General features: G+C 43.8%; 1 protein-coding gene across 1 annotated transcript; it reads left to right on the top strand.

The window, feature by feature from the left end:
- Nucleotides 1-397: 397 nt before the first annotated feature.
- LOC115412089 (lactase-phlorizin hydrolase-like) lies at nucleotides 398-20,082 on the top strand. The gene is given in 18 exon segments (XM_030124382.1): nucleotides 398-989; nucleotides 3,232-3,507; nucleotides 3,595-3,743; nucleotides 4,490-4,567; nucleotides 4,646-4,739; nucleotides 5,762-5,833; nucleotides 5,946-6,592; nucleotides 7,482-8,130; nucleotides 8,222-9,775; nucleotides 10,002-10,270; nucleotides 10,397-10,687; nucleotides 10,793-10,991; nucleotides 11,115-11,305; nucleotides 11,407-11,513; nucleotides 11,655-11,786; nucleotides 11,972-12,195; nucleotides 19,419-19,655; nucleotides 19,745-20,082. Coding segments are annotated over 18 exon segments (6,099 nt in total).
- The last annotated feature ends 4,670 nt before the right edge of the window (nucleotides 20,083-24,752 follow it).

The raw sequence follows: 24,752 nt of genomic DNA, 5'->3' as shown, positions 1-24,752 counted from the left end.
TGAACATGCTGTGTGTCCCTGTCTTTGTGTCTTTGTGTGTTTGTGGACAGTACAGTGGTCCTTCACCTGTGAACAGTTACTGAACAGTTATTGAACAGTTATTGTTGTTTGTTATCAGTGGGTTCAAGGCTATAACCACGTCATAAAGGTCAGAGGTCAAATCAGCTGAAGGTTCAGACTGGAAAAAAAAAAACTATAAAAGCTGAGTAGAGTTTGGACACACACACACACTCACTGCACCTGCACTGGGACCATGACGACGAGGACGAGGAAGAGGAGTATAAAGTAGTATATAGTAATAATAATATTAATAGTATTAGTAGTATTAGTAGCAGTAGTAGTTGTAGTAGTAGTAGTAGTAGTATACATTAGAGTATATAGTGTACATTCCGTGGACATGATGCAGATCCTGCCGACACTTGTCCTCCTGTGTTTGATCCATGGGTTCAAATGTCAGCTAGGTGACAGTGGTGGGGGTCCTCAGGAGGACCTGATGGTGGTTGGAGGTCCTCTACCACAGCTGCAGTCTGGTGTGGATGCTGTGTTTGACTGCAGCAGTGCCATCCCTCCTGGCTCTAGACAGTACCTCCAGGACCTGAGGCTCAGAGGGGTGACCCACTTGAAGGTTCCTCTGTGGTGGACTCAGCTCCTCCCTACAGGTGTGTCCACTCAGCCCCAACACCATGTGGTCTCCTGTTACCAGAAGCTGCTGAAGCTGCTCACAGATGTGGGCCTTCAGCCTCTGGTGGTCCTCCACACATCCACGGTGCCAGAACCTCTGAGATCCAGGTGGGGGGGCTGGGAGAGCCCAGGCCTGGTGCACATGTTCCAGCAGTACGCAGACTTTGTGTGGACCCACTTTGGTCACATGTGTAACTCATGGGTTACACTCAGTGACTTGGATGAGCTGAAGGATGAGGAGCTGCTCCACGCCCTGGAAGCACACAGCAGAGTGTCCACACAGTACCAGAAGAAGGTTCCACACACAGGTACCACAGGTCCACACAGTACCAGAAGAAGGTTCCACACACAGGTACCACAGGTCCAGACAGTACCAGCAGATGGTTCCACACACGAACACACAGAACATTTAAAAACACACAGAACATTTAGTAACACACACAGAATATTTAATAACACACAGAACATTTAAGAACACGTAACTTTTAAAAACACACACTTATTGGTTGTTCCAGATGGCTCATGGTTGTTCCAGATGGTTCTTGGTGGTTCCAGATGGTTCTGGGTTGTTCCAGATGGTTCTTGGTGGTTCTTGGTTCTGGTTCTCTGCAGGTGGGACTAAACCAAAGGACAGTTTTCAGTGGAACTACAGGGAACTGGTGTGTGTGGGTGGAACTGGGACTGACTGTAGTCCCTTTGGTCTGGTCCCAGGTGTTCCAGCTAAGAGTCCCTCAGGCTTTAGTGGAAATATGGATGTGTTTGTTAGTCTGAATCTGACTGAAATAGAATGTGTGTGCACCTGGACAAACACACACACACACACACACACACACACACACAGAACACACACACACACAGGACACACACACACACAGGACACACACACACAGGAAACACAGACACACACACACACACACACACACACACACAGGACACATAAACACAGGACACACACACACACACACACAAAGGACACATACACACACACATATACAGGACACACACACAGACACACACATGACAGACACACAGACAGACACACACAGACGACACACACACACAGGACACACATACACACACACACACACACACACACATACACACATAGGACACACACACACACACACACACACACAAACACACACGACATGCTGATTATTAGAGCCAGTTGAACTGACCAATCAGAGCCTTTTCCATCCCATAGAAGTGTGCTGCGTGTGTCTAAGTGTCCTCTGTCTTCATGTCCCCACAGAGACACGTCTGTCTGTTGGCTTCACCAATGTTTCCGTCCTTTCCCACATTAAAGCTTCACATCCTGTAAGTTGAACACAACACAGTTCAGATGATTCCAACATGTGCTCCATAGTCTGGTTTCATGCGTCTGGATCCTTCTAAACTTCAGACTGTTAGCAGCTTCAGTCAGGTCACAGCGCCCCCCAAAGGCCCAGGGACACACTGATTCTGTCACAGCGCCCCCCACAGGCCCAGGAACACACTGATTCTGTCCAGAGAAAACACTGGAACAAAGGCCTGTGTGTGTGGGGGGCGTGGGGGTGGGGGGGGTTGGTCCGACGTCTGTCTGCTCAATTTCACAAACCACAGCCAATGTTGAACAACCCACAATATCTGATGAGAATAAAAGGAAAAATACAAGACATTCAACATTAGAAAAACAGCCTGAAATAGGCCTTTGTTTCACATGGATTTAGTGGACTTCAACTGTAGGTTTATAATCACAGACTTCAACTGTAGGTTTATAATCACAGACTTCAACTGTAGGTTTATAATCACAGACTTCAACTGTAGGTTTATAATCACAGACTTCAACTGTGGGTATATAATCACAGACTTCAACTGTAGGTTTATAATCACAGACTTCAACTGTGGGTATATAATTACAAACTTCAACTGTAGGTTTATAATCACAGACTTCAACTGTAGGTTTATAATCACAGACTTCAACTGTAGGTTTATAATCACAAACTTCAACTGTAGGTTTATAATCACAAACTTCAACTGTAGGTTTATAATCACAAGCTTCAACTGTAGGTTTATAATCACAGAGTTCAACTGTAGGTTTATAATCACAGACTTCAACTGTGGGTATATAATCACAAACTTCAACTGCAGGTGTACAATCACAGACTTCAAATAATAGTTTCAGTGTCCCTGTATTTAAACATCCTGTTCTATATGAATCAATCCCCAGTTGAATGTGTGAGGTTCTCAGGTTCCTTTCTCATTGGTCCAGTCCTGTGGTCTGGATGCAGATCAATCACCCAATAAAAGTGGGCGGGACTTTCACTGGAGGAGAACTTAACTCATCCAATCCCGGTCCATATCTGACTTCTATCAGTGACCAATAGGAACTACACTGATATGTGGAACCATTGACATGTTCTAAAGCATCAACAGAGGGACAAGTAGAAGGAACGGAACAGTTGAATATTTCCCACATTAGTAAAATCTTCAAAAATCCAATTTTCTTTTGGAACATTGTCCCAAGGAAGGTACGTGAAAAGTATGAAATGAATCTGATCAGTAGTTTAGTCAGAGAAGAGGTTACTGATGAAGACGAGGACAAAGAGGATGAAGACGAAGACAAAGAGGATGAAGACGAAGACAAAGAGGATGAACACGAAGACAAAGAGTTTGAAGACGAAGACAAAGAGGATGGAGACGAGGACAAAAAGGATGAAGACGAGGACGAAGACAAAGATGACGAAGACGACAAAGATTATGACGAAGACAAAGAGGATGAAGACGAGGACAAAGAGGATGAAGAGGAGGATGAAGAGGACGATAAAGAGGACGAAGACAAAGAGGGTGAAGACGAGGACAGAGAGGACAAAGATGAGGACAAAGATGATGATGAGGACGACAAAGATGAAGATGACAAAAATGATGACGAAGATGAAGACGACGATAAAGACGATGAAAAAGACGACAATGAAGACAATGACAGCGATGAAGAAGAGGACAAAGTCAATGACAGCGATGAGGATGCGGCTGGACGCAGCACCCTGACAATAGCTGGTGTCCTATTGGCCGCTGAGATCAAAGCAGATCCAAACCAATGACCCTGAGACTTGAGTGGAGTTGACAGATGGACAGAAGATGGCACTGATTGACTGGATGCATTTGAAAGCAGACATGAATGACTGTGTCCAGGCCGTTAGGCTCCATTTACAATAAGCACCTCTGGCACTGACTCACACTGGTCGAGGTTTGAGTGACATTTCACTGGTCCTCTGAGACCAGTTCATCCGGTCAAGAGTCCACAACAACTGGAACATTCAACAGAAGGCACCGCTGGGTTGAATGTCGAACTTCATCTACTGCTGTCATTGGCTAGAGTAGAAGGAAGGAGGGGCTAAGACTGTACAGTTGGGGTTTGGGTAGGGTTGGGTTAGGGGTTGGGGTTGGGGTTAGGATTAGGGTTGGGTTAGGGGTTAGGGTTAGGGTTAGGGTTGGGCTAGGGGTTAGGGTTAGGGTTGGGTTAGGGGTTAGGATTAGGGTTCCATGGGTTAGGGTTAGGGATTAGGGGTTGGGGTTGGGGTTCCATGGGTCCACATTTCCTGTTTGTGGTCCATTCTTCCTTTGACTTTCACTAAAATGATGTCTTGCAAACACCCTGAAAATGTCTCCTCCTGTTGATCCAGTCAATGCTGTAAATGATCCATCTGTGATTGGAAGTGCGTGTCCTTCTACAGGTGTTCCTCTTCGGTTCCACCACAGTGCCTGTTGAATGGACATAAATGCAGATGTGTGTACTGACAGAACCTGTTCTAACCCTGCTCTGTTCTAGGTGGACTTCTTGTCGGTGCACATTGAATATAACTGTGCTTGTGCCTCAGACTTTGTGGAGATGCTGGAGAACATCCAGGTAGAGTAGATGCTGCAGGGTTCTTCTGTCCTATTGGTGCGCTTCTGTGGACTCTGGTCACATGATGCTGTTTTGCAGATGTTCAGGGAGGACCTGCCCATTCTCATTTACCAGCTGACTGTACGGGACTGTTCCTACACTAAGCACCAGCTTCTGGAACATTTCTATCAAGGTACAAATGAAGAACATTAGTCCTTGTAAGGACAGGAAAATGCAGTCAAATATTCTCCAAATATTGTTACATCAGTGTTTGTTGGCCAATTAAATCAGGCTAATTATTGCACTGTAATTATATGTGGTGATAAATGTCTTTAATAGCATATCCATGTCCGTTAGTCTGGAAGGTTTGTGTGACTTCCATTCTCAGTTGAAATACTTAGCACGTTTCAAAGTTATGCTGGTTTGTATTTGCTTTTCCTGATGCTTGTCTTTGAACCGCACATGTGTGAACTCTTTCACTGCTCACTAACTGTTTGTCATGTTGGAACCAGAAAGTTTCAAACCAGCTGGAATAATCTGGGTTCTTCAAATTTCACTGTGGATCCAAAATCAGCCTTAAAGGTCAAATCATTTGACATTTATCGTGACAATCATTACTATTGGCAAACGTCCTTAACTTAAGCACAATTTAAAATATTCCCACAATGCATCACTGATGCTGTTTTTAATGAGCAGAGACAGTGTAATGAGGCCTTCAGTCCAGTGTGTTTCCCATTAGAACATCATAAATGTTTATAATGCAATAATCATAAAATGTGTGGTCTGTGGAGTGATATCATATCGAAGCTTATCACTGTCAGTTCTTTCAGTGGTCATGGTCAAATTTACAACCATTATGATGAACCCAGGATAGAACCTTTAGTCTGTTCTCACTTAGAACAAACAGCTGTCACTCAGATCCTACAAACATCCATCACAGCTGGAGTGGTCTTCAGTCAAGTTCATGCTTTTATAGTTGGGACTGGTTTGATTGACCTATGGATGGACTGAACTAATGTCTAGGGTTAGAAAGAAAACCACCAAATACCCTTGGAATGAGCATAAATATAAATACAAATGCAAATACAAATAAATATACAAATACATAAATTAATAGGTTTCTATATTGACTGCACTGTCAACATGCAGAAGGTGTTACCACTGGAAATGGAATTGATACTTTCAGTGTCACTAAATGTTTCTTGCTGTTTATAGACCTCATCAAAAACAGGCTGAATATTGTGGGATGGGACATGGGTGATCTGGATGTGCAGGATCCTCGATAAGGTAGAACGCTAACAGAAATGGTTTGATATGTGAGCGGCTTTCATGTGTATTTAGTGTTTTGTCCTTGTCTTGGTGAACTGTTGCAGATTTTCAGACTCCACTGGGATGACAGCTTTGACCAACACTTATCAGACGGTGTGGAGGAGCTTTGGGGAGCAGAGCCCAAGAGTGCGAGACCTCTTCCTCAATGAATCCTTCCCCTCGGGCTTCCAATGGGCCACCTCCAGTGAGTCTTTCAAGGTTGAAGGTGGCTGGGCTGAAGGTGGGAAGGGAGAGACCATTTGGGATCGCTTTGGTCATGAACACAAGGTGCTGAACAACCAGACCGCTGATCTGGCTTGTGACAGTTTCCACAAAGTGGATTACGACACCTACCTCCTGCGAGGTCTTCAGGTCGACACCTACCAGTTCTCTCTCTCTTGGGCCCGAATCTTCCCCTCAGGACACAAGGACACCCAGTCAGAGGAAGGGGTTCTCTACTACCACAAACTGATTGATGCTCTCATTGAGTCTGGGATTCAACCCGTAGTCACTCTCTACCACTGGGACCTGCCCCAGGCGCTCCAGGACCATGGCGGATGGACCAACCAATCCACTGTGGAAGCCTTTAAGGACTATGCAGACTTCTGCTTTTCCAGGTTTGGAGACAGGGTAAAGACCTGGAACACTTTGAGCAGCCCCTGGGTGGTGAGCCATGCTGGATATGGAACTGGAAAGCATCCGCCTGAAATAAAGGACTATGTGGTCGCCTCCTATCAGGTAACTCTATTATGTTGTAACTGGATCTAAGCCTTAATGTAATCAGTTACATTGAATTTCAGATAGTGTGGTGGCATAGTGGATAGCACCTACACCTCACTGCAAGAAGGTTCCAGGTTTGAGTGTCAGTCAAATGTTGAATTTACTGGTTCTCTCCGCACCATGCTGGTTTCCTCCAGGTGCCAGTACCACCGTTAAAAATGGGTGCACATAGGTTAGTTCACCTTCCAGGGCTCTTTACCACAGGACTGATGAAGATCTGAAGTTGGTCCCCAAGAGTGTAAACTTACTGCAACTAATGCATGTGCTAATGCTGGGGTTCCTGTGTGTATTAGGGTGGCAAAAAAGCAAGTTAACCTTGTGTAAATATAGAATTTTTCCTCAGTACGTCACAGGGTCCATTCAGTCATTCCTTTTGTGAAAAGCTTTTTCCTTGAGAGGGTTGAGGGGATGCTGGAGTCTATCCCTGCTACCAATGGGCCAAGGCCAAGTCCAACCTGGATGTGTTCCCAGGACCTGGAAGGGCTGCATTCCAAACATACAGACACCTGCTCTATGAAACTATGAAACTTTGACAGTTTAATGGTACATGGTCTGTTCCCCTCTCTGAAAGAACCTATCAGAGGCCAAATGTACTGAGACTAGATTTCCTAAAGCTTTTAGGATGAAGTTCAGAGAAGGAAACCTAGTCTTCTCTAAACACTGGAATAAAACTATATGCTGAAAGAATGGTATGGAACCTATAAACACTGTCAGAAATGACTGGTTACAGGAGCTACAATTGACAAAGTAGTGGTTGAATTCATTAATATAAAAGTTTGTTGCAGTCCGAATTCTTGTGTGTGCTTTAGAAACTAATATTTCACTCTTCCCCTTTCTGTTCAAATAGGCCACTCACAACATGCTCAAGTCTCATGCAGAAGCCTGGCACGTCTACAATAATAAATACCGTAAGACACAAGGAGGTCAAGTGGGCATCGCACTGAACTCAGACTGGGCTGAGCCCGTGGACCCCTCCAGACCTGAGGATATAGCAGCAGCAGATCGGTACCTGCAGTTTATGCTGGGCTGGTTTGCACATCCCATATTTGTAAATGGAGATTATCCTGCAATACTCAAGACTCAGATTGAACAGAAGAGAGCCGAGTGTCCCCACTCTGCACCGGCTGTCCTTCCAGTTTTCACCCACGACGAGAGCCAGAGGATACATGGCACCGCTGACTTCTTTGGCTTAAACCACTACACCTCCCGCCTGGTCAACCACAGTGATGGTGGCTGCACCCCAGGTCCTCAGGGGGTGGGGGACTTCCAGGCACATGTGGATCCCTCTTGGCCTTCCACAGCTTCTGACTGGATCTACTCTTCCCCTTGGGGTCTCCGAAGGCTTCTCAACTACATTTCCATAGAGTACTTGAATATTACCAAAGTGCCGGTCTACATAACTGGGAATGGGATGCCTTCAGAGTACAGTGTGGACACCCTTGAAGACACCGGTAGAATAAAGTACATGAGGAGTTACATCAACGAAGCACTCAAAGGTACGTGTTCGGAATTTTCAGCAACTTGCTATGAAGCAAAGACATATTTGATTCAATTATTTGTTATGTGTCTTTCCTATCTATTTTTTAGCAATAATTGAAGACGGAGTGGATGTGCAACGCTTCACAGTACAATCACTCATGGATGGATTTGAAGGCCAACAAGGCTACAGTGAGAGATTTGGGCTTCATCATGTCAATTTTGAAGACCCGGACAGACCAAGAACCCCAAAGCAGTCTGCTTATTTCTACTCTCAGGTTGTCAAGCAAAATGGATTTGGTTTCCCCAGAGATGACTTATCTAAAGTGGTACATATTCATCCAAACCAGCATCCAAAAATGTTACCACCATCAGAAGTCCCATCTAAATCAAAGGTTGTTTGGGAGAAATTCTCTCACCAATCAAAATTCCAACGTAAACTCTACCACTATGGCACTTTTCCACAACACTTTAGTTGGGGAGTATCATCCTCAGCTTACCAGACTGAAGGTGGATGGAATGCTGATGGCAAGGGAGCTAGCATTTGGGATACATTCACACACAAACCTAGCTCATCCATTCCAGATAAAGCCAATGGGGATGTGGCCTGTGACAGCTACCACCGACTGAAAGAGGATCTCTACATGCTAAGAGCTCTCAAGGTGAAGTCCTACAGATTCTCTTTGTCCTGGTCCAGGATTTTCCCCAATGGTCTGCGTACCTCCCTGAACCAGAAAGGTGTTGACTATTACAACAGACTCATTGATGGTCTGCTAGCAGACAATATCACTCCAATGGTGACGCTCTACTATTGGGACCTCCCTCAAGCTTTGCAGAACAATGGTGGCTGGTACAACGTGGGCATGATTGACATTTTTAATGACTTTTGTGACTTCTGTTTTGCCACTTTTGGAGACAGGGTGAAATTCTGGATGACTTTCAACCAGCCTTATACAATTGCCTGGTCAGGATATGGACTTGGACAAATTCCGCCAAATGTGAAGAACCCAGGAACTGCACCATTCAAAGTTGCACACAACCTAATAAAAGCACACGCCAAGGCCTACCACACATATGATGATAAATATCGCAGATCCCAAGGTGGTCTAGTATCCATTGCCCTCAATGGTGATTGGTTTGAGCCTAAAGATGTTAACGTACCTCGTGAAGTGGTGGCTGCTGACCGCGCTCTGCAGTTCCAACTAGGTTGGTTTGCACACCCCATTTTCAAAAACGGTGATTATCCTGATGCAATGAAGTGGCAGGTCGGAAACAAAAGTGAACTCCAAGGTCTGTCAGAGTCAAGACTACCAGTGTTTAGTGATGAAGAAAAGAGATTCATCCAAGGGACCGCTGATATGTTCTGTTTAAATCATTACACCACAAAGATTGCAAGTCATGCCACATTAAGGTTATCCCCCAAGTCTTATGAGTATGACCGAGATTTGACAGAAGATGAAGAAAAAGATTCACCCACTACTGCGATCAGTAACCAGAGAGCTGTGGCATGGGGTTTGAGGAGGCTACTCAACTGGATCAAGGAGGAGTATGGAGATCCACAGATCTACATTACTGAGAATGGAGTAGCTATAGACACGAAAACTACAGTTGATGACACAGACAGGGTTTTTTACTTCAAAACGTACATCGATGAGGCTTTAAAAGGTGAGTGTCCACATTTGTGACAGATAAAGAAACAAATCCAAGACAAATGGATAACATTCTTTATCCAATTTATGTACTGACATTATGTAATCAGCAATTTTAAGCTGACTCATTGAGTCTTTGATTTAACAGTATAATACACATGGATCATGCTTAACATATATGTGAACAAGAGAAAATGACAATTATTAAACTAATTTATTTTACTCTGCCATTAATTTCCAAGCTCACAGTCTAGATGGTGTGAAAGTGAAAGGATATATTGCATCATCTTTAATGGATTCTTTTGAGTGGCTTAATGGGTACAAAGTTGGGTTTGGGCTACACCATGTTGAATTTACTAAACCGAATCGGCCAAGGACTCCAAAACGCTCAGCGCACTATTACTATCATGTCATCAAAGACAATGGCTTTCCATTACCTGACGATGAGAGGGTTCTTTATGGAGAGTTCCCCAAAGGTTTTAACTGGAGTACCGCCAGTGCTTCTTACCAGGTAAGGAGGGCTGCCACATGTGTTCTACTGGACAGGTATTCAACTGATCAATCTGGTTTTGTTGGGTGTTCTGAAGAGTGCTACTGCTGACAGGAAGCTTTTGTAACAAAACTTGTTTCATTTCAGATTGAGGGAAGCTGGAGGGCTCAGGGGAAAGGACTGAGCATCTGGGACAAGTTTGCCCACACTCCTTTAAGAGTACACAACAGCGATAATGGCGATACAGCATGTGATAGTTACAACAAAATTGATGAAGATGTGGAGGTGCTGAAGAAGCTAAGGGTGACCCATTACCGTTTCTCCATGTCCTGGCCCAGGTTGCTTCCTGATGGCACCAATAGCTATGTAAATGAAGCTGGGCTCAATTATTATCGCAGATTGCTGGATGCCTTGGCAGCTGCTAATATTCAGCCACAGGTTGGTAGCTGTACTACTTTAGACTTTGGAATGGCCTTAAGCATCAACAACAGAGAGCGGTGTGTGTGACTTACTGTGGTGCAATGCCATCTTCTCCTTTTTCAGGTGACTCTTTACCACTGGGATCTTCCCCTGGCTCTGCAGAGAGTTGGGGGCTGGGAGAATGAAACTATTGTCCAAAGATTCCGAGATTATGCAGATGTTTTATTTAGCCAATTTGGAACCAGAGTAAAGTTCTGGATTACACTAAATGAACCCTACATTGTAGCCAACCTTGGCTATGGATATGGAACATTTGCTCCAGGTAATCAATGGTCTTTTTTCAACTGAAGAATGTTTAAGCAGTTCTGAATCACAGAACAATCTGCTATTGGTTGCAAATATCTTGTAACTGGGAATGTTACATAATGTAACTTAAATATTTCAGGCATTGTGGGTAAGCAGTACATTGCAGCTCACAACCTCATCAAGGCTCATGCTGAGGTCTGGCACCTCTACAATGACAAGTACCGAGCAGCACAGGGTGGGCTCATCTCTATCACCATCAACTCGGACTGGGCAGAGCCTCAGAACTCCTATAAACAGGAAGATGTGGATGCAGCCAGGCGCTATTTGCAGGTGGGCACATTGGCTCACATATTAGCTTAGAGCTATTCCTGAAGAATTGAAATATAAGCTTAAAACAATCAACCAGTAACGTCTTTAAATTTATATTGCAGTTCTTTATTGGCTGGTTTGCTCATCCTATCTTCAATGGTGATTATCCAGAATTAATGAAAACAATTATTCAGAAGCGAAGTCTTGCTGCCGGTCTCTCTAAATCACGGTAACAAGTTTATAGTACAAGATACATAACCCATTTTGTTTTGACAGAAAATGTTAACAGCAAAACTACATAAAGATCATAGATACAGACTTTGACAGAAGTGGATTAATAATAACTGAACTCATATTGTCTTTAATGAAGGCTTCCTGAGTTCACCCCCGAGGAAATCACAAGAATTAAAGGGACTCATGATTACTTTGGTCTCAATCACTACACCACAGTTCTGGTTTACCCTGTGGACCTGGGAAACCAGCAGGATTATGAGGGGGACAGGTGGATGTCAACGTCCATTTACAGCACAGGAAAAATGGATTCAATATTACACACATATACACACACACACACACACACACACACACATATATATATATATATATATATATATATATATATATATATATATATATATTCACAGGTATATACTGGTATGTAGACTTATTATGCAATTCAATGTGTAGGGGAACTGGATCTACAACAGACCGGAGCTGGATTGAATCTGGCTCCTTCTGGTTAAAGATCACTCCGTTTGGATTTCGAAGGCTCCTAAAGTTCATAAAGGATGAGTACAGGAACCCACCCATCTATGTGACTGAGAACGGGATCTCAGAACGAGGAGCAGTGGACTTGAATGACGTCCACAGAAAGCACTACTACGAGAACTACATTAACCAGGCCCTGAAAGGTACCATGGCAACCACTTTCATAATAACATTCACCAGTCACTATTGTCATTCAGCACTGGTGTGACCAACAAAATGATCCCAGGATCAATAGTAGAGCCCAACCCCATTAATTGGGCTGATTAGAGCATGTCACTGATTAATCAACATCAGCCAAAATGTAGCTGATGTATGAACTTTTTTGCTGCACAAAGATTCTGTTGTTGGCTGTTCCTGACCTTTCTTTTTTTTTCCTGTCATGACCTTTCACAGTAAAAGCCTTTCACGGATACGGGGACTGACTTCAGGGTCAATCCATTTCAGTTCACCCAATGAGTTCAACCCCACCTCCTCCAATTTTTAGGACATTTGGTAAAGGGTAATGGGTAATTCTGAGCCAAAAAAGCCAAAATTTCATGGTTTAACTTATTGGATGGTTTTTGAGATATGGCAATTTAATTTTTTCACTTTTTTGCTGTAACTCATCAACCACTGGTCCGATTTTAAAAAGCAAAGCAGTTCTGTAAAGAGGAGACCATGCATTCTGTTGTACATTTGGGTACTTGTGAGTTGGATGGCCTGTTGATTTATATTTTGACCTTAAAATTGACACTGTGGGACACGCCCGACCTTCTTGACACCATTATGAAAAATGTAGCTGTATGTGTCAACTCCAACATATAAAACAATTGGAGTTTTCTTTTTTTCTTTTGATGCAGTACCATGTAGAAGCTGACATGCCCAGTCTTTCACAGGTCCATTCACTGTCCTTTCTCTATACCTCCATACAGTGTCTCAAGTTGATGTAGTCCAAGAAATATTGTCAATCACAAACCAAAAGTCAATGAACATGTCCCCACTGACTCAGTCTTATGAACACCAGGTGTCTCCTCATCTTGTTTCTTATTAGTACAAATGGCTGGAGCCGTGGTTCTTGTCTCCTGTTTTTGATGATGGGTCAGTATCAGAATGGAAGCTACAGTCGTCCCTGCAATAGACAAAGGAGACACGCAATCCAGAGTCATGTCTGACATAATTTGATTATAACTCAGCTGACCTGGTCACTAATAGACATAAAAAGACCACATCCGAAATATGATTAAATTATTTAAATTATGGTTATGTAAAAGTTGAGTTTTGGAACTTAAAGGTCCTGTGTGTAGAATGGGTTTGCAGTGGACTACAGCGCCACCTTCAGTCTGAATGTTTGTTTTTTTTTTTTTTTTTTTAGGGACACAGACTCCGTTTCCCATGAGCACTAGCTCCTACTGTCATAAGGGCAGAACTGTGTCCAAGGTGTTTTAAAGTTCATGACTGAAGAGTGGATCCTCTTTCCAACTGAGCATTTCTTTTTTCCACACAGTAACTTTCAGGTGCAAAGTGACGTTTGAAATGACACACAAACACTTCCTCCAGGGGGTTTGTGTGGTAGTTTAGTAACTGCAGTGAAAACCACTGGTAAACCAAACTGTTAGTGCGACTCCTGCTTCTCTGTGTGTTCTCCTCTGTTCTTTGTTCTCCTCAGTGTTCCTTTGTTCTGCTCAGTGTTCCTCTGTTCTCCTCTGTTCTCCTAAGTGTTCCTCTGCTCTCCTCTTTAAGCCACAGTATTCAGTCCTTTTCCTAAAGTCCTTCAGTCCTTCTTCATCTTCCTCATTGTGCATGAGTTCAGTTTCAGCTCCAGCTGCTTCAGCCTTCTACATTCACAGGGTTCAACTGGTAGAACGGTCTGGTTCTTGAAGGACACTTTAGTATCCAGGCCCCGACATCAACATTCAACTCCATCCAGACCCATTTCAGTGGAACCTTCCAAAGCCCTTAGTTTGGACTGAACCAGTGTTCCAAATCCAACAGATTAGCCCTGTCTGTCACAGTGCTAGCCCTGTGGCTAATGCTAAAGACCTAGCCCTGTGGCTAACACACCAGTGTTTCCCAAGTTTTTGACTACAACTAAACAAATCCAACTCATCCCTTTGTTTAGTTAAAGGACACATCTGACTTCTCACTCATTCATCTGACTTCTGTCTACTAAACTCTATGGGTCGGTGTGTTGTTGTCATAGTGACATAAGTTTGCCATAAATCAGTCCAGTCTGATCCGACCTGACCAGGAAAGATGGAAATAGCATTTGGAAAGAACCTGTTTAGGTGAAGATCATCTCATTTTAAACTGTGGACTACGATCAGACACAAGACACATATATAAAAATGAGACTTTTTGAAGATCACACAGAAAGTCTGTACAGGACCTTTAACAAACATCATCAGTCATAAGGCAAGGGAGCATGTGATAATCTTGCATTGGCTAACTTCGAAAGTAAAAGTCACTGTACATGTCTAGTTCTTCATTTTCATCAATACTGCAAAGTTATAGATCAATCAAAATCAATACATTTATGAAACTCTGGAGTACTTACATTTCTCTGAGGAATTGAATGTTGAAAACATCTAGGAAATGGGAATTATGACTGTTCTTCCTTTGTTTTAAGAAACTAAAAACTTTGAAGGGGCTCTGGATGCACATCTTCTGCACTCTTCTGCTGCATTCCATAGTGCTGGCAGATGGGAAGTTTCTGACTTCCAACTGGTCAAAGGCATTGGAAGGCCTGTCCAAGCCAGAGGTCCAAGTTACGAAGTGGGGCCAGACAGAAGTACCCCAACCTCACTGCAAACTACAATGTGACGTCAACACAACAATGGCAACGCACAATGTGCAAGTTTGCAATAAAAAACTTCACATCATATATTTAGCTCATCCGTTATTTCACCTCTTCCGTCTCGTTTGCATATATGAGAACACTAGACTGTCAACAATAACAACGCCTCTGCAGTAACAAAGCAAATAGGAGCTCAGATCTGCCATGTCCAGGTTTGTTTATGTTCAACACCTGGAACACTTTGAGGTGGGAAGGAGTTAACTCCAAGTGAGACATATCCTATCTCCCAAGACTCTGGAATGTAGCATAAATAAAGAGAATTTACTCGGAATGTAGAGGTAGGCCAATATTCTATCCTAATTTGCTCAAGTATAAAAAAGAAAACTCCTCCAGTTTATTTATATGTTGTAGTTGACACATAGTGCAACATTTGTCATATGGTGTCAAAGAGGTTGGACGTGTCCCACTGTCAGTGTTAAGGTCAAAATATAAATCAAAAGTTCATCCACCTCAAACAAACCCAAATGTACAAAAAATACTAGATTTAGATTCCTTATGGTCTCCTCTTTACAGAAATGTTTTTCTTTTCAAAATAGGATAAGTGGTTGATTAGTTACAGCAATTTGAAATTAGGCTGACACCGCCTTTTTGGCCAAAAAAAAAAAAAAAAAAAAAAGAAAAAAAGAAAAAATGAAATTGTCAGATCGGATTCAGATTCAAGTTTATTTGTCATTTCAGCATATAAAAATACAGAGAAACAAAATATTGTACTCAGGTCTCCGACTGTCAGCAGCATTTGGTAAAAATAGTATGTTACAGATAAAATAATAAATATAATAAAATACTGATATAAAAAAAAAATAGCAATAACAACAACACCCCCCCTAAAAATTACTCATAAATAATTAAAAAAAAGTTTTAGTTATAAAGTGCACAGCAGTAAAGTGCCAATTCAAAAGTGCATTCTGGGCTCAAGGTTCAGCAGGAGTTCATCATTCTAACTGCCTCTGGATAAAAACTGTTTCGGAGTCTGGTGGTCCGGGCTTGGATGTGCCGTAGTCTCCTGCCTGATGGGAGAAGGGTAAAAAACCCATGTGCAGGGTGGGTGGTATCATCCATGATGCTTTGGGCTTTTTTCCTGCACCTGCTGGTGCACAGGTCTTGGATGCAGGGCAGACAGCAGTCACAGACATGCTCCGCAGCTCTCACCACTCACTGCAGTGCTTTTTTCTCACCACTGAGCAGCTGTTGAACCACACAGTCATGTTGGAGGTGAGGATGCTCTCCACTGCACATCTATAAAAAGCAGTCAGGACAGAGGGGCTCAAACCTGCTTTCTTAAGTCGTCTAAGAAAATATAGGCGTTGGTGGGCTTTTTTCAGCAGACTGCTAATGTTGTTTGTCCAGTTAAGATTATTTGAGATGTGAACTCCCAGGTATTTAAAACAGGAGACTTTTTCAACCGGATCCCCATTGATGTGAAGAAGAGTAGGGGCACAGGTTTTCCTTCGAAAATCCACAATCATCTCCTTTGTTTTCTTCACATTGATGCACAGAATGTTAGTTTTGCACCAAGCCTCCAGTTGGCTCACCTCCCTCCTGTAAGTGGACTCATCGCTGTTAGTGATGAGCCCTACCACTGCAGTGCTGTCTGCAAATTTCACTATATGATTTGATGCATAGCGAGCAACACAGTCATACGTGAGCAGGGTGTACAAGAGGGGGCTTAACACACAACCCTGGGGGGAACCAGTATTGAGACAGATGGAGGAAGATGTGGTGTTGTGGATCCTCACTGTTTGTGGCCTGTTGGTGAGGAAATCCAAAATCCAGTTGCACAGTGTTCTGCTTAAACCAAGAAGAGTAAGGTTGTCTATTAGTGTCTGCGGGATTATTGTATTGAAGGCTGAGCTAAACTCCAGGGACAGCAGACGGATGTAAGAATCCTTTTTTTTCTAAATGGGTGAGGGCCATGTGGACCAATATGGATGTGGCATCAGCGGTGGACTGATTTTTCCGATAGGCGTACTGATGGATATCCACAGCCACATCTATATACTTCTTTATTTCTGTCATTACCAGTCTCTCGAAGCACTTCATGACGATTGAAGTTAGAGTCACAGGGCGATAGTCATTCAGGCACGATGCTGTAGAACACTTTGGGACAGGTATGATAGTAGCTGTCTTGAAGCATCTCGGCACCACCTGCTGACTTAATGACATGTTAAATATGTCTGTGAATACCACTGACAGTTGGTGGGCACAGGCTCTGAGGGTTCTCTCCCTGGTACCTTGTCCGGGCCTGCAGCCTTCTGGGGTTTCACCTTCTGGAGGACTCTCCTCACCTCTGTTGCTGTAACTCTGAGGGTGGGGTCGCTGGATGTTGTGGTGAGCCTGGAAAGAGAGGTGTTAAGAGCCTCAAATCTTGCATAAAAGTTGTTAAGGGCATCAGGAAGAGAAGGATCCAGGGGGCATTCTGTATCCCTCTTGTTGTAGTCTGTTATTTCCCTGATTCCTGCCCGCATTCTCCGAGGGTCGTTGAATGAAAAATGACCCTGGGTTTTTAGAGCATAGTTCTTTTTTGCCCTTTTTATGTCAGCTGTTAATTTCTGCTTTGCAGCTCTGAGTGCTGTTAAATCTCCTGACCTGAATGCAGAGTTCCGGCCCCTCAGCAGAGCGCACACCTTAGCATTCAGCCATGGTTTGTGGTTGGGATGGATAGTGATTGTCTTTGAAACCATGACATCCTCCACACATTTACTGATGTACCCTGTGACAGATGTAGTGTAGTCCTCCAAATCCACATGTTCATCTGTAGTAGCTGCCTCTCTAAACATCTGCCAGTCCGTACATTGAACACAGTCCTGCAGCATGTCATCCGCCCCAGGAAGCCACACCCTGATGTTTTTTTTGTGTTGGCTGCTTGTGCTTTATTGTGCTGTTATAGGCAGGAACAAGCATGATGGAGATGTGATCGGAGAGCCTGAGGTGAGGGCCGGGGAGCGCCTTGTATGCTCCCTTCCTGTTTGTGTAAACATGGTCTAGCATGTTAGCACCCCGAGTAGCAATATTGACGTGCTGATAGAGGTTTGGCAGTACATCAGTGAGCCTAGTGTGGTTGAAGTCACCTGCAATTACAAACAGGGCTTCCGGGTGTTTGTTTTGGAGATGGCTGATGTTGTCATTTAGTGTTTTTAGTGCCTCTCTTGCTACAGCGCTAGGTGGTATGTATACAGCCACGATACACACAACCGTAAACTTGTGCAGTAGATAGTGTGGCCGGCACTTTACAATTGAAAATTCTGCTGCTTCAGAACAGTCACTGGCAATCAATGTACAGTTTGTGCACCAACCTTTGTTTATGTAAGTACACAGTCTGCCTCCTTTAGTTTTCCCAGATCGTTGGTTCCTGTCAGTGCGGTAGAGTAATAGTCCATCCAGCTGAAATGCTGAGTGTGGCATGGTGTCATTTAGCCATGTCTCAGTAAGGACAAATGCACAGCAGTTCTTCATTTCCCAGTATTGCAGCCTCAGTCTCAACAAATCCATTTTTTTTATCCAGAGCCCGAACATTGGCCAGAAACAGTGAGGGTATCTCTTGCCGGTTAGCATTAGCTTGTGTCCGTGTTAGTCTGCCAGCCCGGCTTCCCCGTTTACAGCTCTGCATGGACCGCTTCCTCTTGCCTCCACGTGGCCTGAGTCTGCTCTTCCACGCGGACACTCTGAGAAGCTTTAGCCTGCCAAGTGCCGCTCTCAGACTAGCAGGGAGCAGTGCAATAGCCCCATGCTTCTTAAAGTCCAAAAGTTCTGTACGAGTTTACCGAATAGTCCTATTTGACTCATAAAAGACACTGACACGGGGAGCTTGAGAAGCCGCTGCACCACTGTGCACCGCCATCTTACTCTCTGATGTTGAAAACCATTGGTCCAATAAAGTTAAAATTTGAAATTTTGTCTTTTCTGGCTCTGAATGACCTATAGACCAAATGCCATAAAAATTGGAGGGGGTGAGGTTTAAAAATGTTATTTTATTGGGTGATCTGAGATGGACTGACCCTTAACTTAGTCAGTGAGAGCATTTAATTGACAAGTAACTCATTAAAGTAGTTGACAGTTGAATTACAATGTCATGTAGTCCTCTAAATGCACCTCTGCAAAATAACCACAAGTATCCATCAATGACTAATTGACCCAGGCTAATCAATCAATCAATCACAAATTTCTCTTAACCTGAACATCATATAATTTACGTACGTTACAAATTTTAATAATTGTTTTAAATGTGTAAACATTTCAGTGCAGTGCCCTTAATTTCAATAAGAACATTTTTATATCAATCAGGGTTTGTTTTTGTTTTAGATTTAACTCCATTAGGGAACTTCTCAGCTCTACAAATCTGATTGATCCAAATGTATTTCTACATATTGAAACGTATCCTCAGTGTACTGCACTAACATGAGGATGGTATCTGTCCAATATCACGTGTGTTTCTTTATTAGTACGCTCTGCTCAGTCCCATCAGACAGGCTCCATTGTTCTGTAAATATTTGGTTCATATGAAGGCATTGGAATGACGAGTGTTGGTGCTTTCAGCCCTGGTTCTGGACGGAGTGGATCTGCGAGGCTACACAGCCTGGTCGTTAATGGACAACTTTGAGTGGGCTGCCGGCTACTCGGAGCGCTTTGGCCTTTTCTACGTCAACCGCTCTCACCCTATGCTCCCCCGCATCCCTAAAAACTCTGCTGCCCACTATGCCTCCATAATCACCTGCAATGGGTTCCCTGACCCAGCCCTGGGACCACATGACTGTCTGGATCCTCCACCTCCAGGTACAGAACTCTGCACCGCCCCCGATCAAAATCAAGCCCTTGTAGAAACAGAGGCCTAATAACACACTGTTCCATGTTTGCACTTACAGCAACCACCACAACAACTGCAACTAATACGACAGCCACCACAACAACTGAAACTGATACGACAACTACCACAACAACTGCAACTAATACAACAATCCCACCAACTACAGTTCCCAGTGGAACTGGTACCATGGCCACCACTGGTCCTGTGCGGCAGGACATGGTGGACTTCCTGGGTCTGGAACTGTCAGCTAATGATGCTGAACTGGCCCTTTACATCATATTTGTGTTTCTTCTCGCAAGTGTACTTGGGATCATCTTTGCCATCTGTGGACTACTAAAAAGAAAACAGAAATTCAAGATGGCTGCCATAGAAGAACTGAAGATGCAGAGAATGTGAAAGGAGTGAAATATTCTGATTTGAACTGTTTCTGTTATCTGATAACATCACAATGTCACGAAATGCATGTGTTTGGCAAGAGGATTAGGGTTAGAAGGTTAGTGTTATAGGTTTAGGGGGTCAGAATTAGGGTTAGGGTTAGAGGGTTAGAGTTAGAGGGTTAGTGTTAGAGGGTTAGTGGGTCAGAATTAGGGTTAGGGTTAGAGGGTTAGGGGTAGAGGATTAGGGTTAGAGGGTTAGTGTTAGAGGGTTAGGGGGTCAGAATTAGGATTAGGGTTAGAGGGTTAGAGTTAGAGGGTTAGGGTTAGAGGGTTAGTGTTAGAGGGTTAGGGGGTCAGAATTAGGGTTAGGGTTAGAGGGTTAGGGGTAGAGGATTAGGGTTAGAGGGTTAGTGTTAGAGGGTTAGGGGGTCAGAATTAGGGTTAGGGGTAGAGGGTTAGGGTTAGAGGGTTAGTGTTAGAGGGTTAGGGGGTCAGAATTAGGGTTAGGGGTAGAGGGTTAGGGTTAGAGGGTTAGTGTTAGAGGGTTAGGGGGTCAGAATTAGGGTTAGGGTTAGAGGGTTAGGGGTAGAGGATTAGGGTTAGAGGGTTAGGGGGTCAGAATTAGGGTTAGGGTTAGAGGGTTAGGTTTAGAGGGTTAGAGTTAGAGGGTTAGAGTTAGAGAGTTAGGGTTAGGGTTAGAGGGTTAGGATTAGAGTTAGAGGGTTAGGGTTAGAGGGTTAGGGTTAGAGGGTTAGAGTTAGAGGGTTAGAGTTAGAGAGTTAGGATTAGGGTTAGAGGGTTAGAGTTAGAGGGTTAGGGGGTCAGAATTAGGATTAGGGTTAGAGGGTTAGAGTTAGAGGGTTAGGGTTAGAGGGTTAGTGTTAGAGGGTTAGGGGGTCAGAATTAGGGTTAGGGTTAGAGGGTTAGGGGTAGAGGATTAGGGTTAGAGGGTTAGTGTTAGAGGGTTAGGGGGTCAGAATTAGGATTAGGGTTAGAGGGTTAGAGTTAGAGGGTTAGGGTTAGAGGGTTAGTGTTAGAGGGTTAGGGGGTCAGAATTAGGGTTAGGGTTAGAGGGTTAGGGGTAGAGGATTAGTGTTAGAGGGTTAGGGGGTCAGAATTAGGGTTAGGGTTAGAGGGTTAGGGGTAGAGGATTAGGGTTAGAGGGTTAGTGTTAGAGGGTTAGGGGGTCAGAATTAGGGTTAGGGGTAGAGGGTTAGGGTTAGAGGGTTAGTGTTAGAGGGTTAGGGGGTCAGAATTAGGGGTAAAGGGTTAGGGTTAGAGGGTTAGTGTTACAGGGTTAGGGGGTCAGAATTAGGGTTAGGGTTAGAGGGTTAGGGGTAGAGGATTAGGGTTAGAGGGTTAGGGGGTCAGAATTAGGGTTAGGGTTAGAGGGTTAGGTTTAGAGGGTTAGAGTTAGAGGGTTAGAGTTAGAGAGTTAGGATTAGGGTTAGAGGGTTAGGGTTAGAGGGTTAGGATTAGAGTTAGAGGGTTAGGATTAGAGTTAGAGGGTTAGGGTCAGGGTTAGAGGGTTAGGGTTAGAGTTAGGGTTAGGGTTAGAGGGTTAGAGTTAGAGGGTTAGAGTTAGAGAGTTAGGATTAGGGTTAGAGGGTTAGGGTTAGAGGGTTAGGATTAGAGTTAGAGGGTTAGGGTTAGAGGGTTAGGATTAGAGTTAGAAGGTTAGGGTCAGGGTTAGAGGGTTAGAGTTAGAGAGTTAGGATTAGGGTTAGAGGGTTAGGGTTAGAGGGTTAGGATTAGAGTTAGAGGGTTAGGGTCAGGGTTAGAGGGTTAGGGTTAGAGTTAGGGTTAGAGGGTTAGGGGTAGAGGATTAGGGTTAGAGGGTTAGGGGGTCAGAATTAGGGTTAGGGTTAGAGGGTTAGGGTTAGAGGGTTAGAGTTAGAGGGTTAGAGTTAGAGGGTTAGGATTAGGGTTAGAGGGTTAGGGTTAGAGGGTTAGGATTAGAGTTAGAGGGTTAGGGTCAGGGTTAGAGGGTTAGGGTTAGGGTTAGAGGGTTAGAGTTAGAGGGTTAGGATTAGGGTTAGAGGGTTAGGGTTAGAGGGTTAGGATTAGAGTTAGAGGGTTAGGGTCAGGGTTAGAGGGTTAGGGTTAGAGTTAGAGGGTTAGGGTCAGGGTTAGAGGGTTGGGGTTAGAGGGTTAGGGTTAGAGGGTAAGGATTAGAGTTAGAGGGTTAGGGTCAGGGTTAGAGGGTTAGAGGGTTAGGGTTAGAGTTAGAGGGTTAGGGTCAGGGTTAGAGGGTTGGGGTTAGAGGGTTAGGGTTAGAGGGTAAGGATTAGAGTTAGAGGGTTAGGGTGAGGGTTAGAGGGTAAGGGTTAGAGTTAGAGGGTTAGGGTCAGGGTTAGAGGGTTAGAGTTAGAGGGTTAGGGTCAGGATTAGAGTTAGGGTTAGAGGGTTAGGGTTAGAGGGTAAGGATTAGAGTTAGAGGGTTAGGGTTAGAGGGTAAGGATTAGAGTTAGAGGGTTAGGGTCAGGGTTAGAGGGTTAGGGTTAGAGGGTTAGGATTAGGGTTAGAGGTTAGGGTTAGAGAGTTAGGGTTACAGTTAGAGGGTTAGGGTTAATCTTGGACTGACTGATATTTAGCTGATGAACCAGAAAACACACAACTTTAAAAATTTGTCAGATGCATTTGATGTTCTATTGAAACAGGGTTGAACTCCTAGAGGGTTAGGGTTAGGGTTAAACTCCCTGGGTTAGGGTTGAAACAGGGTTGAACTCCTAGAGAGTTAGGGTTAGACTTAAACTAAGGGAGTCCAACATGATGTGATCTGTACAAGTTCAGAGAAGCTGATGTGTGAGTGTGTGAATGACCTCTGGGTGGCGCCAGTACACTATCCATGATATGATGACACATTAGAAGTGACAGATAAATAGAGGGTCTATACGTGACGTCAGCGCTAGCTAACCCTAACCCACCCACTGAGTGTTAGAAAGAGGGAGATGAGTGCCAGCGTTGGCTTCAATCCTGTCTAAACTGAAGAAAAATATTGAATCAAAAATGGGGCAGAGCTGTTGTGAGATTGAATGTATTTTCAGGGTCTTAAAGCAGTGGGAGCTATCGTTTTACAGACACCCAGAGACAAAGAAAAGAGAAGGAGATGGATCCACAAATCCAGGAAACCAAACCTAGATCTGTGGATCCTGTTTGGTGTCAGCTAACATTCACTGATGCTGTATTTTTGGGTCCAATCAGACCTGAAATGACCTATTGTTTTGGCTAACGGTCCTTCTTAGTAAAGCTTTTGGTTTCATGATCAGATCTTTCCTGGTTTTTGTCTTCAGTTTGTGATTGTGAACCTTGTGCTCCTACATGATTAGTAAACGAACTGAAACTGAGGCTACCCTAGTTTTACAAATATGGAGGAACTGGAGAATAAAGCTACGACGGAGTATTAGGACCACAGAAGAAAAGAAAAACACTGGGCACTACCAGAAGAAAGTCAGAAAATATGGAGATAAAACCTGGAATTTTATGAGAATAAAGTCGAATACAAAGAGAATCACAATGTTATGAGAATAAAGTCATAGTTAAAAAAAAAACTCATAATTAAACAAAAATGTCATTTGTTTATGAGATTAAAGTCGTCATATTCTGACAATGAAGCCACAATATTACAGAATAATGTGTTAATTTAAACCAGGTGGTGTAAATCTGCTAATTTCCCAGAATGCAGTGGTGCCCTGCTGGTCCACAGCAGTAGTATCTGTGTTGGATAAAGGACTGGATCTGAACTAGACTCAGTAAATCTGCTAAGTCCCAGTAGATTATGCACGGGTTAGGGTTAGGGTTAGGGTTAGGGGTTAGGGTTAGGGGTTAGGGTTAGGGGTTAGGGTTAGGGGTTAGGGTTAGGGTTAGGGTTAGGGTTAGAGGGTTAGGGTTAGGGTTAGAGGGTTAGGGTTAGGGTTAGGGGTTAGGGTTAGGGTTAGGAACAGGCAAGAAAACCACGATGACCCAATTGAGGATGACCCATTTTTTTGTGGACGCCAAACGGAAGGTCATAGAGAAATGAAACCTGGACCTACCCCCCCTATTTCAGGGACGGGCTTTCCATTGGTGCCACCCACTTTCACGTCCGACTTCCGGTTCCGGAGATATAACCGGAAGTAATTTTATTTTGCTTATATCTCGGGAACAGAAGGTCGTAGAGACACAGGACATAGACTGGCGTGTTCAGCGACCCCAAATTAGGTCAGACGGATCACACTTCCGAGTCTCTACGACCTTCGGTTCGCGAGATATTCCAGGTCAAAGTTCGTCATAGAAAAACAATGGGCAATCTGAAAATATGAAAATTTGACTAAGTGTGGACCCCAAAAATTACCATTTCAAAATGTGATAGGAGCACGTTTCATGCCATTTGGAGTTGTTTGGACCCTTCTTTGTGAGGTAAGTTTTTTTGAACTTAGGGTTAGGGTTAGGGTTAGTGGGTTAGGGGTTAGGGGTTAGGGTTAGGTTAGGGTTAGGGATTAGGGTTAGGGGTTAGGGTTAGGGTTAGGGGTTTGGGTTAGGGGTTAGGGTTGGGTTAGGGTTAGGGGTTAGGGTTAGGGTTAGGGTAGGGTTAGGGTTAGGGTTAGGGGTTAGGGTTAGGGTGGGTTAGGGTTAGGGTTAGGTTAGGGTTAGGGTTAGGATAGGGTTAGGGTTAGAGGGTTAGGGTTAGGGTTAGGGTCAGGGTCAGGG

The sequence above is a fragment of the Sphaeramia orbicularis genome, chromosome 21 (assembly GCF_902148855.1).
Source record: "Sphaeramia orbicularis chromosome 21, fSphaOr1.1, whole genome shotgun sequence".
NCBI classification, from domain to species: domain Eukaryota; kingdom Metazoa; phylum Chordata; class Actinopteri; order Kurtiformes; family Apogonidae; genus Sphaeramia; species Sphaeramia orbicularis.
This window is presented reverse-complemented; position numbering and strand designations above follow the sequence as displayed.